Source organism: Oncorhynchus mykiss, chromosome 27, assembly GCF_013265735.2.
Source record: "Oncorhynchus mykiss isolate Arlee chromosome 27, USDA_OmykA_1.1, whole genome shotgun sequence".
In the NCBI taxonomy this organism is placed as follows: Eukaryota; Metazoa; Chordata; class Actinopteri; order Salmoniformes; family Salmonidae; genus Oncorhynchus; species Oncorhynchus mykiss.
Window position 1 is genome coordinate 24,774,014 of NC_048591.1, and position 14,239 is coordinate 24,788,252.

General features: G+C 46.0%; 1 protein-coding gene across 2 annotated transcripts in view; it reads right to left on the minus strand.

Moving 5' to 3' along the window:
- The window catches only part of LOC110507849 (CXADR-like membrane protein), an 84,091-nt gene that overhangs the window by 4,439 nt on the left and 65,413 nt on the right, over positions 1–14,239 (minus strand). Inside the window, exons 1-4 of one of the 2 annotated variants that reach the window (XM_036964986.1) lie at positions 12,110–12,225; positions 11,728–11,885; positions 5,681–5,882; positions 1,875–2,042 (exon numbers count right to left, since the gene is read on the minus strand). In XM_036964986.1, coding sequence (XP_036820881.1) covers positions 1,875–2,042; positions 5,681–5,882; positions 11,728–11,847 — 490 coding nt within the window. In that variant the 5' untranslated portion in view covers positions 11,848–11,885; positions 12,110–12,225. Of the gene's footprint in view, positions 1–1,874; positions 2,043–5,680; positions 5,883–11,727; positions 11,886–12,109; positions 12,226–14,239 lie in introns of those variants that run through there. The other variant, XM_036964985.1, reaches the window with a different exon arrangement.

Here is a 14,239-nt window from a genome sequence, read left to right on the forward strand (position 1 = left end):
TTTTACAGATGCACAATCGAGAGCATCCTGTCGGGCTGTATCACCGCCTGGTACGGCAACTGCTCCGCCCACAACCGCAAAGCTCTGCAGAGGGTAGTGAGGTCTGCACAATGCATCACCGGAGGCAAACTACCTGCCCTCCAGGACACCTACACCGTCCGATGTCACAGGAAGGCCAAAAAGATCATCAAGGACAACAACCAACCGAGCCACTGCCTGTTCACCCCGCTATCATCCAGAAGGTGAGGTCAGTACAGGTGCATCAAAGCTGGGACAGAGAGACTGAAAAACAGCTTTTATCTCAAGGCCATCAGACTGTTAAAAAGCCATCACTAACATTGAGTGGCTGCTGCCAACATACTGACTCAATCTCTAGTCACTTTAATAATAAAAAATTGGATGTAATAAATGTTCTAGTCACTTTAAACAATGCCACTTTATATAATGTTTACATACCCTACATTACTCATCTCATATGTATATACTGTACTCTATACCATCTACTGCATCTTGCCTATGCCGCACGGACATCACTCATCCATATAATTTATATGTACACATTCTAGATATTACTGCACGGTCGGAACTAGAAGCACAAGCATTTCGCTACACTTGCATTAACATCTGCTAACCATGTGTATGTGACAAATACAATTTGATTTGATTTGTCTGTGTTGCAGTTTGTACATGTATTTACATTACAACATTACAATTACAGTTAGCATGACCTTGATGAGTAATTTGATTAACAGCATGTAGTAAATCCTTGAAGTTATGTACTGTACTTCATATCAAAGTCTACTTAGTTCTGATCCACTCCATTCTATGATAATCTAGTATTGAGGTGAAATTGTATTGATGAGTGTTGAGCCTAGTTGGATCTGACTCAGGTCTGTTTTGGGCTAACCATTCCCGTCTGTAATAGTGTGTCAGCTCTGATGTATCACACTTTGTGGGACAGAGCAGGAGATGAACTCGCAAATGTTGATCTTGGCCTCTGAGAGATTGAGTATACTCAGACTCAAGAGTGGCTCTGGTGATTAAAGAGCGGGCCCATAGACACTGGAGGAATTTAGGGGGAGTTGAAAGAGTTTGTCTGAGAGAACGATTGAGCTTTACTGGGTTAAGAGTCGTTTAGTCATCCCCGTCACAACAGCCACGTAATATTACCATTCACCACTACCAATAAATAATGGCCCATGCCAATTTGTTTTATCGCCCACTGAAAACTAATTAGACTGTACAGGTGTTGTTTCATGGAGGTCATTAACTTCTAGGCTTTTGGCATTGGCACGTGCCATGGCTAATGCGAGTTGAGGGGGGAAAATAGGTGGTAAAAATGAAATGTAATGAAGGATTGTTGTTCGGGTTCGGGAACATAATTACTAATCATTTTTAGAATGCAAATTGACCGCAAGAAGCCCAAACAGATATAAAACCTTGCTTACATTTGTATACGATCACATATATCCCTCTATTATGCGTGGGAATACTTTTGGACAAATGTTCGAAATAAATATCACTTGGAGCTGATTTGCTGGTGTTTTTACAGTCATTTATGTCCCCATTTTTTTATATGTTTATATATATATTTTTTAAACTTGGGGTGCCAAATAAAATCACTTGCTGGCCAAATTTGGCCACCAGTTGGGGAACCCTGGTCTGGAAGTGGATGAAGAATGGAGGAAGTTTTGTCGTGCTGTATTGACTCTCCATTATATTTTGGTGTTTCGGAGGCAGACTGGAATTTAGGTGTTTGGGGATCAAATTTATTCTGGGAAATACTAGCATCAAAGTAACATATACTATGTAATATCCACTTTAGGGGACCCGTGTTACACATACACATGTGTACTTGTGGACAATCTACTTACCTCTCAGTGCCAGTAGGGGGAGTTTCCCAACACTCTTTCCCTTATCCAGCACCCTCCCCCAATTGTATTTGATAGGGTCTGAGCCGTCACTGGATTTGCAGCTCAGTTTAACGTCACTGCCCTCTAACAGCCTGCCGTCCATCCAACATCGTGGCTTAGAGGGCTTCACTGTAGAAACAACAGAACAGTAGTCACATAACATGACAAATAACACTATTATACAAAAAAGAAAACAGGATGGTACCTAATACGGATAATGATTTATTCATATAGCAGCATGTGTAAATGTGAATTAATACAAAAAATATTCTTGAGTGTAACAATAGCTTGTTTGTTTCTCATGGAAGTCAATGCTGGGATTAAGAGTAGTATTAAAGGCCCAGGCCAAGATCAATAAGTGACTGTGAGTTGGTTTTGAAAGCCTGCAAACAGAGACAGGTCAGGAGAGAGCACTGTGCTCCTGAGTTCCTGTGGCCTGGAGGTCACTAGATGGCCAGCCCTGCTCTAAGCTCTATGGCTGCTTCACAGCAGCTGCTCCAGTCCTCCCTATATCTCTCCCTCCATCCCTCAACCCATCCCTCTATCCCTCAACCCATTCCTCAATCTCTTCCTCCTTCCATCCGTCCATCCTTTCCCTCCATCCCTTCCCTTCTAGTCTAACCGGCCTGGTGAACATGCTGCTCACACACTCAGTAAGGGATATAATAAGGGGGCTGAGGAGAGTGCCGGGGATTCTGCAGTTCATCTCACAGCTCTGTCAGGGCCAGTTAGGCTGCTCTCTCTGCAACAGGAGCAGCCAGAGCGAGGACACACACTGACACAGAGGCCCAGGCCCAGACCCAGGAGGCAGCCAGCTCCTCTGCCAACCCATTATATTAACATTGGGACTGCGAAAGAAAAATGCAAATGTTCGTCTCTCAAAATCCAAAGTGTCACTGCAAAGCTGATGGCAATTAGTAAAAATCTAAGCGTTAACTCAATGAAATGTCTTTATGGAGGAGAGAGAGAAAAGAGAGAAAGGATTAAGAGACTGTTCCATTAAAGAACCAATAGCCGCCGGTTGAACTAATCTCCCATGATGTTTTAATAAATTGCATAGTTTCTGACATTGAGAATGATCTCACTTCCCCCATTGGACTACTAGACGGCTTTGTGGTATTGCTGCTCTCCATTTGCCTGTCTGTCCTTCAAAGCTGTTTGTCTATTCAATGATATACAGAGACACATTTACCACAGAGACAGTTAAAACTAAACCATTTAAAACAGATCCGCCAAGCCTCTGTGTATTGGGGCAATGAAGAAACTAAACCGAACAGAGAATAAAACAACAATGGCGTCTTTGCCTCTGCTAAAGTAGCCCAACTGGCTTTGCCATCATACTTATGAGAGCTGAATTACGGCTCAGAACTCTGTCTGGTGTTTAATAATTAAAAACAGATATAACACATATTAAATCATCATAAAGAGCTTGTCTGCCGCATAATGACAGAAAAAGTGTTTTCTTATCACGGTAGCAACATTTTTTTCCTAATGTTTAAAGGGGAAGTTCACACATTTTCACTCTTTCTGTGCTTGTAGCTGACCCCCCCATCCCCCCCCCCAAACAGTTTTTTAAAATGTGTTTTGTTACAGAGAAAATTGTTTGTCACAGTCATCACTTGCCATAGACTACAATGCATTGTGAAAATGTGTTTAAAACATGTTAGAAAATGCTCGAAAACACTCCAAACCACCTCATATTACATCAGAATCTCATTCTGGATAATGTTTCTGCACTCAATTTGGGATTGTCTTTCCACCATGCAATAAATCCATGTTTGAATGATGCTATTAACAACAACAAAAATATGCAAATATGGATTTATGGGACAGTGGAAAACGTTTTCTAAAATTGAGTACAGAGGTGTTATCCAGAATGAGATTCTGATGTAATATAAGGGGATTTGGAGCATTTTATAACATGCTTAAACACATTTTCATAATGCATTGTAGTCTAAAGCAAGTAATGACAGCAAAATGTGACAATCAATTTTCTCTGTAACGAAACAAAATATGAAAAATGGTTTGGGGTATCAACTACAAGCACAGAAAAAGTGAAAATAAGGCCACCTGTAAAAATGGGTGAACTTCCGCTTTAACAACTAAATTCTGCATCATCTGTTTCAAGCTGACGAGGTCAATCCCCAATGTCATTTCTAGACATAAACTCAGCAAAAAAAGAAACGGCCTCTCACTGTCAACTGCGTTTATTTTCAACAAACTTAACATGTGTAAATATTTGTATGAACATAACAAGATTCCACAACATACATAAACTGAACAAGTTCCATGTGACTAACAGGAATGTAATAATGTGTCATTGAACAAAGGGGGGGGGGGGTTCAAAATCAAAAGTAACAGTCAGTATCTGGTGTGGCCACCAGCTGCATTAAGTACTGCAGTGCATCTCCTCCTCATGAACCTCACCAGATTTGCCAGTTCTTGCTGTGAGATGTTACCCCACTATTCCACCAAGGCACCTGCAAGTTCCCGGTCATTTCTGTGGGGAATGGCCCTAGCCCTCAGATCGAGCAGTACGGCTGGTGGCATTATCATGCTGGAGGGTCAGGATGAGCCTGCAGGAAGGATACCACATGAGGGAGGAGGATGTATTCCCTGTAACGCACAGCGCTGAGATTGTCTGAAATGACAACAAGCTCCGTCCGATGATGCTGTGACACAGCCCCAGACCATGACAGACCCTCCACCTCCAAATCGATCCCGCTCCAGAGTACAGGCTTCGGTGTAACGCTCCTTCCTTCGACGATAAACGCGAACCATCACCCCTGGTGAGACAAAACCGCAACTCGTCTGTGAAGAGCACTTTTTGCCAGTCCTGTTTGGTCCAGCGATGGTGGGTTTGTGCCCATAGGCGACGTTGTTGCCGGTGATGTCTGGTGGGGACCTGCCTTTACAACAGGCCTACAAGCCCTCAGTCCAGCCTCTCTCAGCCTATTGTGGACAGCCTGAGCACTGATGGAGGGATGGTGCATTCCTGGTGTAACTCGGGCAGTTGTTGTTGCCATCCTGTACCTGTCCCGCAGGTGTGATGTTCGGATGTACCGATCCTGTGCAGGTGTTGTTATACGTAGTCTGCCGCTGCGAGAAAGATCAGCTGTCCGCCCTGTCTACCTGTGGCGCTGTCTTAGGCATCTCACAGTACGGACATTGCAATTTATCGCCCTGGCCACATCTGTAGTCCTCATGCCTCCTTGCAGCATGCCTTAGGCACGTTCATGCAGATGAGCAGGGACCCTGGGCATCTTTCTTTTGGTGTGTTTCAGAGTCAGTAGAAAGGCCTCTTTAGTGTCCTAAGTTTTCATAACTGTGACCTTAATTGCCTACTGTCTGTAAGCTGTTAGTGTCTTAAAGACCGTTCCGCAGGTGGATGTTCATTTAATTATTTATGGTTCATTGAACAAGCATGGGAAACAGTGTTTAAACCCTTTACAATGAAGATCTGTGAAGTTATTTGGATTTTTATGAATTATCTTTGAAAGACAAGGTCCTGAAAAAGGGACGTTTCTTTTTTTTCTGAGTTTAGTATATTATATAAGATATGTTACTTCTACTGTATATGCCTCAACAACCACACATCTCAGAGACCCTCGCAACAGAGAAACAAGGCCAAACAAAAAAATCTAAATCGAATCACTCCGTCTAAATCAAATTGAGTCATTAGATCAGTTAGCATGAGAGAGGAAATGTGCCTGCTAATTCCCTATTGATTAGCGTGTGTGAGAGACAGAGCTGGAGAGCAGACTCACCCAGCACTATGAGGTTAACCTGGCTCCAGTGGTACTTTCCCCCCGTTTTGACCTTGCAGTAGTAGTCCCCAGAGTCTGTCAGCTGTAGATCACTGAGGAGCAGGGAGGCGTCTCCTTTCAGGTAGTCCCCTGCGAAAGACAGACGACTGGCCTCGCTGGTCACCTCATTGGTGTACACCTGGCCACCGAAAAACGTAATGATCTGGGTTGGGGAGAGATACAATGAGACACACTGAGAGAGCTGTAATGCAGAGACATATGTAAAGACATCAGATCTGTATCTGGATTTACACATGCATTGGACACTGCTTGCTCATAAAGACACATACACATACAGTACAGACATGTACCCTGTCTTTGTCTTTTTTCTATCTCCCTTGTAAACACACACACACTACAACAACACTATCAAACACAGCTGTCACAGCAGCCTATTACTCAGGGCAACTGAGAGCCTGCAGATGGTGACTGCTAAATGCTGGTGCCACAGCACATCAGTGCCACAGGAGCTGGGTTTACCTGCTGTGCTTGCAGGTGACAACTGGCCATTTACAGTATACACACACACAAACACACACACAAACACACACACACACAAACACACACACACACACACACACACACACACAAACACAGTCTTGTACAACTAACCGTGTGGGGACAAAATTCTGTCCTATTCAAAATAATTTCCCCTAACCCTAACTCTAACCCTTACCCTAACCCCAAAACCTAACCTTAACCCTAACCCTAAATCTAACCCTGAATCTAATTCTAACACTAATTCTAACCTTAACCCTAAACTCCCTAGAAATAGCATTTTACCTTTTGGGGATCAAGGTTGGGTAGGTTACTTTCTAAATGTAATTCACTACAGTTACTAGATAGCTGTCCAAAATTGTAATCAGTAATGTAACTTTTTGATTACCCAAACTCAGTAACATTATCTGCTTACATTATGTTACTTTTAGATTACTTTCCCCTTAAGAGGCATTAGAAAAATACAAAAATATATGTTACCAATTGAACGACATCTATTGCAGGATAAATCAATGTTAAAGTTTACATAGCTGGCCCTATAAGATGTTACATTTTACTTTATGGGTTGGTTATGTTGGTTTCTTCTAACCCATCCCTTTCCACTACATTAAATTATATCTTTACATTAATAGACAGTACCAGTCAAAAGTTTGGACACACCTACTCATTTAAAGGTTTTTCCTTATTTGTACTATTTTCTACACTGTAAAATAATAGTGAAGACATCAAAACTATGACATAACACATATGGAATCATGTGGTAACCAAAAAAGTGTTAAACAAATCAAAATATATTTGAGATTTGAGATTCTTGCCTTGATGATTCTTGCCTTGACATTCCTTCAACGAGCTTCACCTGAAATTATTTTCCAAGGAGTTCCCACATATGCTGAGCACCCGTTGGCTGCTTTTCTTTCACTCTGAACTGTGAACAGCCATCCATAACAACCACAATCTGTAAAGCTCAAATAGCTAAATCAGAGAGTAGCAGTGTGATTTACATCAATGCGCTATGTAGATATCAATAATAAGTGATATCCGTATAGCCGTAGACTACACCACTGCTGTCATCTTCACCTCCAAGTGTTTATTCAAGTTGGATCATCTTTGGATGCCGACAGCAGTTGCACCATTGGAAGACATAGCTTGGCTGTAGCCTACAAAAGCCTATCCCAGCTCTTTTCCCACAATCCATCAAACACATTTGGTGTGTCATCATAGTGGTCTCTGACTTGTGGTCAGACTCACTCAGGTGAACAAACTGATTTGAATGTCATTGAGAAAACCGAGAAGTGGCAAAGATTTTTTTTCGCAAATTTCTGAATTTAAAAGTAATCCTCGAAGTAATCATCTAGTTTTTCAAAAGTATCTGTAATCTGATTACTTTATTATTGCTGGTATTTTTGCTGTAATGTAACGGATTACAGCTACTAGTCTTTTGTAATCCGTTACTCCCCAACCCTGGTGGGGACTAACAAAATGTCCCCAGTTGGTCAAATTTTTGTTTGTTTCCGTGTCTGTGGAAGGCCTCAGTATATGGGCCTATGGGTGGTTACCACCATTATCATTAGCATACGCATCCCCAGGTTAGCACAAGTGTACTCTGCCCTTGCTCAGGCTTTCTCTCCCCTCTGTGCTCCTGACACATGTAGCCTGTACGCTCGGCAACAGAGGCTAAATGTTGACAAGCTGCTCTTTTCCATTTCAACACGGCCTTTCAGCGGAAATAAAATAATTTGTTATTCATTCCGCCACAGGCACAGTCTCATTCCTAACCAAATTATCAGATATTTGATTTTAATTAATGGTGCCTTCAATGTTATCTCCCCGTTAAATAGTCAATGCAATGTGCCAGCCCCTTCAGAGGAATAAAAGTGTTACATTTGTTTTCCATTTTCTTCCTTTCTCTCCCTCCTCCCTTCTCCCTTCTCTCCCTCCTCCCTTCTCCCTTCTCTCCCTCCTCCCTTCTCTCCCAACTCCCTTCTCTCCCTCCTCCCTTCTCTCCCTCCTCCCTTCTCTCCCTACTCCCTTCTCTCCCTCCTCCCTTCTCTCCCTCCTCCCTTCTCTCCCTTCTCCCTTCTCTCCCTCCTCCCTTCTCTCCCTCCTCCCTTCTCTCCCTACTCCCTTCTCTCTCTCCTTCCTTCTCTCCCTCCTCCCTTCTCTCCCTCCTCCCTTCATCCCTTCTCCCTTCTTTCCATACTCTCTTCTCCCCTTCTCTCCCTCCTCCCTCCTCCCTTCTCTCCCTACTCTCTTCTCCCTTTCTCTCCCTCCTCCCTTCTCTCCCACCTCCCTTCTCTCCCTACTCCCTCCTCCCTTCTCTCCCTCCTCCCTTCTCTCCCTCCTCCCTTCTCTCCCTCCTCCCTTCTCTCCCTTCTCCCTTCTCTCCCTCCTCCCTTCTCTCCCTCCTCCCTTCTCTCCCTACTCCCTTCTCTCTCTCCTTCCTTCTCTCCCTCCTCCCTTCTCTCCCTCCTCCCTTCATCCCTTCTCCCTTCTTTCCATACTCTCTTCTCCCCTTCTCTCCCTCCTCCCTCCTCCCTTCTCTCTACCTCCCTTCTCTCCCTACTCTCTTCTCCCTTTCTCTCCCTCCTCCCTTCTCTCCCACCTCCCTTCTCTCCCTACTCCCTTCTTCCCTTCTCCCTTCTTTCCCTACTCCCTCCTCCCTTCTCTCTACCTCCTTTCTCTCCCTACTCTCTTCTCCCCTTCTCTCCCTCCTCCCTTCTCTTACCTCCCTTCTCTCCCACCTCCCATCTCTCCCACCTCCCTTCTCTCCCTACTCCCTTCTTTCCCTACTCCCTCCTCCCTTCTCTCCCTACTCCCTTCATCCCTTCTCCCTTCTTTCCATACTCTCTTCTTCCCTTCTCACCTGCTTCCCTTCTCTCCCTACTCCCTTCTCTCCCTCCTCCCTTCTCTCCCTCCTCCCTTCTCTCCCTTCTCCCTTCTCTCCCTCCTCCCTTCTCTCCCTCCTCCCTTCTCTCCCTACTCCCTTCTCTCCCTCCTCCCTTCTCTCCCTCCTCCCTTCTCTCCCTTCTCCCTTCTCTCCCTCCTCCCTTCTCTCCCTCCTCCCTTCTCTCCCTACTCCCTTCTCTCTCTCCTTCCTTCTCTCCCTCCTCCCTTCTCTCCCTCCTCCCTTCATCCCTTCTCCCTTCTTTCCATACTCTCTTCTCCCCTTCTCTCCCTACTCTCTTCTCCCTTTCTCTCCCTCCTCCCTTCTCTCCCACCTCCCTTCTCTCCCTACTCCCTTCTTCCCTTCTCCCTTCTTTCCCTACTCCCTCCTCCCTTCTCTCTACCTCCTTTCTCTCCCTACTCTCTTCTCCCCTTCTCTCCCTCCTCCCTTCTCTTACCTCCCTTCTCTCCCACCTCCCTTCTCTCCCACCTCCCTTCTCTCCCTACTCCCTTCTTTCCCTACTCCCTCCTCCCTTCTCTCCCTACTCCCTTCATCCCTTCTCCCTTCTTTCCCTACTCTCTTCTTCCCTTCTCACCTGCTTCCCTTCTCTCGCTCCTCCCTTCTCTCCCGCCTCCCTTCTCTCCCTCCTCCCTTCTCTCCCTCCTCCCTTCTTTCCCTACTCTCTTCTTCCCTTCTCACCCGCTTCCCTTCTCTTGCTCCTCCCTTCTCTCCCGCCTCCCTTCTCTCCCACCTCCCTTCTCTCGCTCCTCCCTTCTCTCCCGCCTCCCTTCTCTCCCTACTCCCTTCTCCCTTATTTCGCTACTCTCTTCTCCCCTTCTCTCCCTCCTCCCTTCTCTCCCTCCTCCCTTCTTCCCTTCTCCCTTCTTTCCCTACTCTCTTCTCCCCTTCTCTCCCTCCTCCCTTCTCTCCCACCTCCCTTCTCTCCCACCTCCCTTTGTCCCTTCTCCCTTCTTTCCCTACTCTCTTCTCCCCTTCTCTCCCACCTCCCTTCTCTCCCTACTCCCTTCTTCCCTTCTCCCTTCTTTCCCTACTCTCTTCTCCCCTTCTCTCCCTCCTCCCTTCTCTCCCACCTCCCTTCTCTCCCACCTCCCTTTGTCCCTTCTCCCTTCTTTCCCTACTCTCTTCTCCCCTTCTCTCCCTCCTCCCTTCTCTCCCATCTCCCTTCTCTCCCACCTCCCTTCTTCCCTTCTCCCTTCTTTCCCTACTCTCTTCTCCCTTTCTCTCCCTCCTCCCTTCTCTCCCACCTCCCTTCTTCCCTTCTCCCTTCTTTCCCTACTCTCTTCTTCCCTTCTCTCCCTACTCCCTTCTCTCTCTCCTCCCTTCTCTCTCACCTCCCTTCTCTCCCACCTCCCTTTGTCCCTTCTCCCTTCTTTCCCTACTCTCTTCTCCCCTTCTCTCCCACCTCCCTTCTCTCCCACCTCCCTTTGTCCCTTCTCCCTTCTTTCCCTACTCTCTTCTCCCCTTCTCTCCCTCCTCCCTTCTCTCTCACCTCCCTTCTCTCACTACTCCCTTCTTCCCTTCTTTCCCTACTCTCTTCTCCCCTTCTCTCCCTCCTCCCTTCTCTCCCTCCTCCCTTCTCACCCGCCTCCCTTCTATCCCACCTCCCTTCTCTCCCTCCTCCCTTCTCTCCCACCTCCCTTCTCTCCCTCCTCCCTTCTCACCCGCCTCCCTTCTCTCCCACCTCCCTTCTCTCCCACCTCCCTTCTCTCCCTCCTCCCTTCTCTCCCTCCTCCCTTCTCTCCCGCCTCCCTTCTCTCCCTCCTCCCCTTTGTCCTGTCTCCATTTTCTTGTGGAACCAAATCTCTCACTGCTAATCAACAGATCAGTGTGTTAACGAATTACTTCCAAAGAGAGAAGACATCTCTTTGTTCTGACGAGTACTGTTGAGATGCCATGGTCTTACTGTTATCAGATACTGCATTTCATTAAGAAAAAACAGGAACAAATCAAAACAGAAACTGATACTCTAACATCTTCTGAGAGCTACAACACAAGTAATTAGATTAGGGCTGTTTTTAGACTCGGGTAAATGATTCAAGGTAGGTGATAGGATGGATCCATTTTTATCCTATTAAGAGCTGGCAGTATTGATGTGGTCTAATTCAATTGTCAGGGACTGGAAGGTCTAGGTATTCTATTTTCACAGCTGGTAGGATGTATAGGCTTTATTTATTAACTGTGTCTCTGGTGGACTTTCAGCCACAGTAATTTGTTTACTACTGTATCTCTGTCGACATTGTAACACTTCAGGGAATCTGAAAAAGCCTATGAAAGAAACCCTGAGCAGATTAAATAAATAGAGGAAAGAGGAATTAGGAGAGAGTAAGAGTAAACTGCAGGAAGTAGAAAACGGTTGAGATGGGAAGGAAACAAATTGGAGGAACATTGTGTTGTGTAAGTGTGCCTTTGAAAAATCTATTCAAATGATACCATATTGGTTGCAACAAAGAGATTGGGGGGGGTATAGAGAAAAGGAGTGAGAAGAAAGATAGAGAGAAGGAAGGAAAGAGAGACAATGACAAAGAAAGACAGGAGAGAGAGAGAGAGAGAGAAGGAAGGAGAGAGAGAGAGAGAGAGAGAGAGAGAGAGAGAGCTGCTTCCTCACCACTCTCTGCTTGGAGTTGGGCTTCTGCAGTAGCCACTCGATGTCGAGCAACTGCGCGTTGGACTGCCAGAACTGATGGTGGCACGGCAGGGTGGCGTTGTCTCCGACAACTCTCTTCATTTCTGTCTGGGCGCCAGCCGTCAGCAGGCTCAGCAGCGCTGGAGAGAGAGAGAACAGAGACACTGTCAGACAACTAGAACCATATACACCGCCAGACAGCAGCCACAGGCAGAATATAGCTGGAGTAAAAAACCTAGTGAGATAGGAAACAGAATCAGAATTACTAGGACATAATATGTACAAGAAACAGAATCAAACAATAAAAACCATCCAAACCACAATGAGACAAAGACTATAACTAGTCAATATCTCCCAAGCCGACCTAGCTGTCAGGTTCTTTGCTGTAGGACAGGGTATGGGTTACACTAGGTTCAGTCAGTAGCATACATGGGGCTTGTGACTCGGCCCCTGGCCAGAAGCCAGACTGTTAGGGCCTATTACGCAGCGGGGGCCGCTGGGCTAATTTATTGGAGGATGCTGGACAGCCCCACTGGCTTGAGGGGAATTAGGGAGAGGCGTCGGGGGGATTTGCAGAGGGATGAAGCTTAGGGGGGCCGTAGGGGGGCCAAGGGGACATACGACTCCCTCCACCTGGTAGACCCGACATAGGGAAAACAATGCACAGGCTCCACAACCCCACTGGGCTTACTCCCTCAAATGCGAGAGATATTTTTGGTGCCTCAGCATTAACCTAACTATCACATTTAATTTAGTCACTGCAGAGAGCGGGCTAAGAGCCTGGCTTCAAATAGCTTTTAAATAAAGTTATCCAAATGCTTGTTCGGATGCCGTATGTCCTGGTCATGTAAACATTATATTATCTCCTTTTCATTACTCAGTGGTATGTTGCTGATTAGGTGCAGAGTGTTTAAAAAAAATCACTAAATATACAGTGTGGTATACATACTTACACAAACACTGTGTGTTATGTCTGGGCTTGAGTGATTCAACAGACAGCGACTCGTTGAAAGAATGCTTTTGTGCCCTATCACCCTCGATGACGTTGTCAATGTTCCATGGATCACCTAATGTGGTCAATGCATCAGTCATAGGCACCTTTCTTCTTATTCAGTTGCCACCCCCTCAGGAACAGCACATGTATGAGCTGTCAGCGCCAATGAGAATGGTCGCTGGTCTGCCCTATAAAACATGTGACTTGGTGTAAGTTTGTGTTAAAGATGGTGCCGTTGGAGATGGGTGACAACTTATGAGTCGTAAGCTAGCAGTTCATGGTAAAGTCTACACCAGTTGTATTCAGCACATGTGACAAATCAAATTTGATTTGATTTGGTACGGGGAGGAAGGTAGCCTAACTGTAAACCGCTTATACAGAATTGGTTGACTGACTCACAGTGATGACATCATTACTCTGTGAACTTTGTGTGCAGCTCTTTAAGTTTCCTTCACTTCACATTTCCCTGCTGCAATAACCCTGGGCTCCACGCCAATCACTCACATCCATCTGAGTCACCACTTAGACACAACCCCAGATGCACTCACTGACTGGCACCCAGCAACACAGGAGAGGAAGCCATATTACAGTACATCAGGGCCCTCAGTCCGCTGAATACGACCCTGTTGACAGGACACATTACTGAGGTCCTCCTACTGCTCTTGCGCTCCCCTGCTCTGCTCAAATCACTACTCAGCAGAAAAAAGGGCCACCTCTTCCCAGCCAAGGAGCTCCCAGCACCCCTGAAGGTGTCCCCGTTCATGACTTTTTAATGCAGCATTTGCAGAGCCATTCATCTTGTGGGCTCCCCGCAGATATTACTTTGGATGGAAGTTATGGAGAGAAGCCTAGGAGAGAAGGATCCAGCCAGCACAGAGGACACTGGGTATCCTCTCAGCATAGCTCCTAATCACTTTAAGGAGGAGGAGGTTGGCTGGAGTGTGTGTGTCCGAGAGAGTGTGAGTGTTGGGGCCCGGTGATATTCCGTTGGGAGCCCAGTGCCCGCTGCTAGACAAGGCCTGTTTAAGCCGTGCTGTCTAATCAGTGCCCCACACTCGTCACCCCAGGGCTGAACTCCCTGCTCTGTGTGCTTGGCCTGATAACAGCTAGTAGGCTCACCTCTCCACCGCCAGCCCGCCCACGCCTCCCTGCTCCCTCTCTTTGACAGAGGACTCACAGGCAGGGTACTGCATTTGAGAAATACAAGTAGGGCTAGTTATCAAAGGGGGTATATGGACGTTTGTGTGTTGTATGTGCAATTAACTGTGCTGTATATCGTTCACTCCTTTTGCCAACTCTCAACAACCTTCCAACAAGCACGATGAGCCAATAAAGACAGTTTGGGTTTGGAAGTAGGCTTCACTTCATCACCTGTCAATAGATTTACCACATATGAAATGATCTAACTTTCAGCCAACAACATGACAAAGATGTCAATGTCTTTATAGTGACATTACAGTCAGCTTTTACATCCACAGTTTATGGTCATGGAGAGGGGAT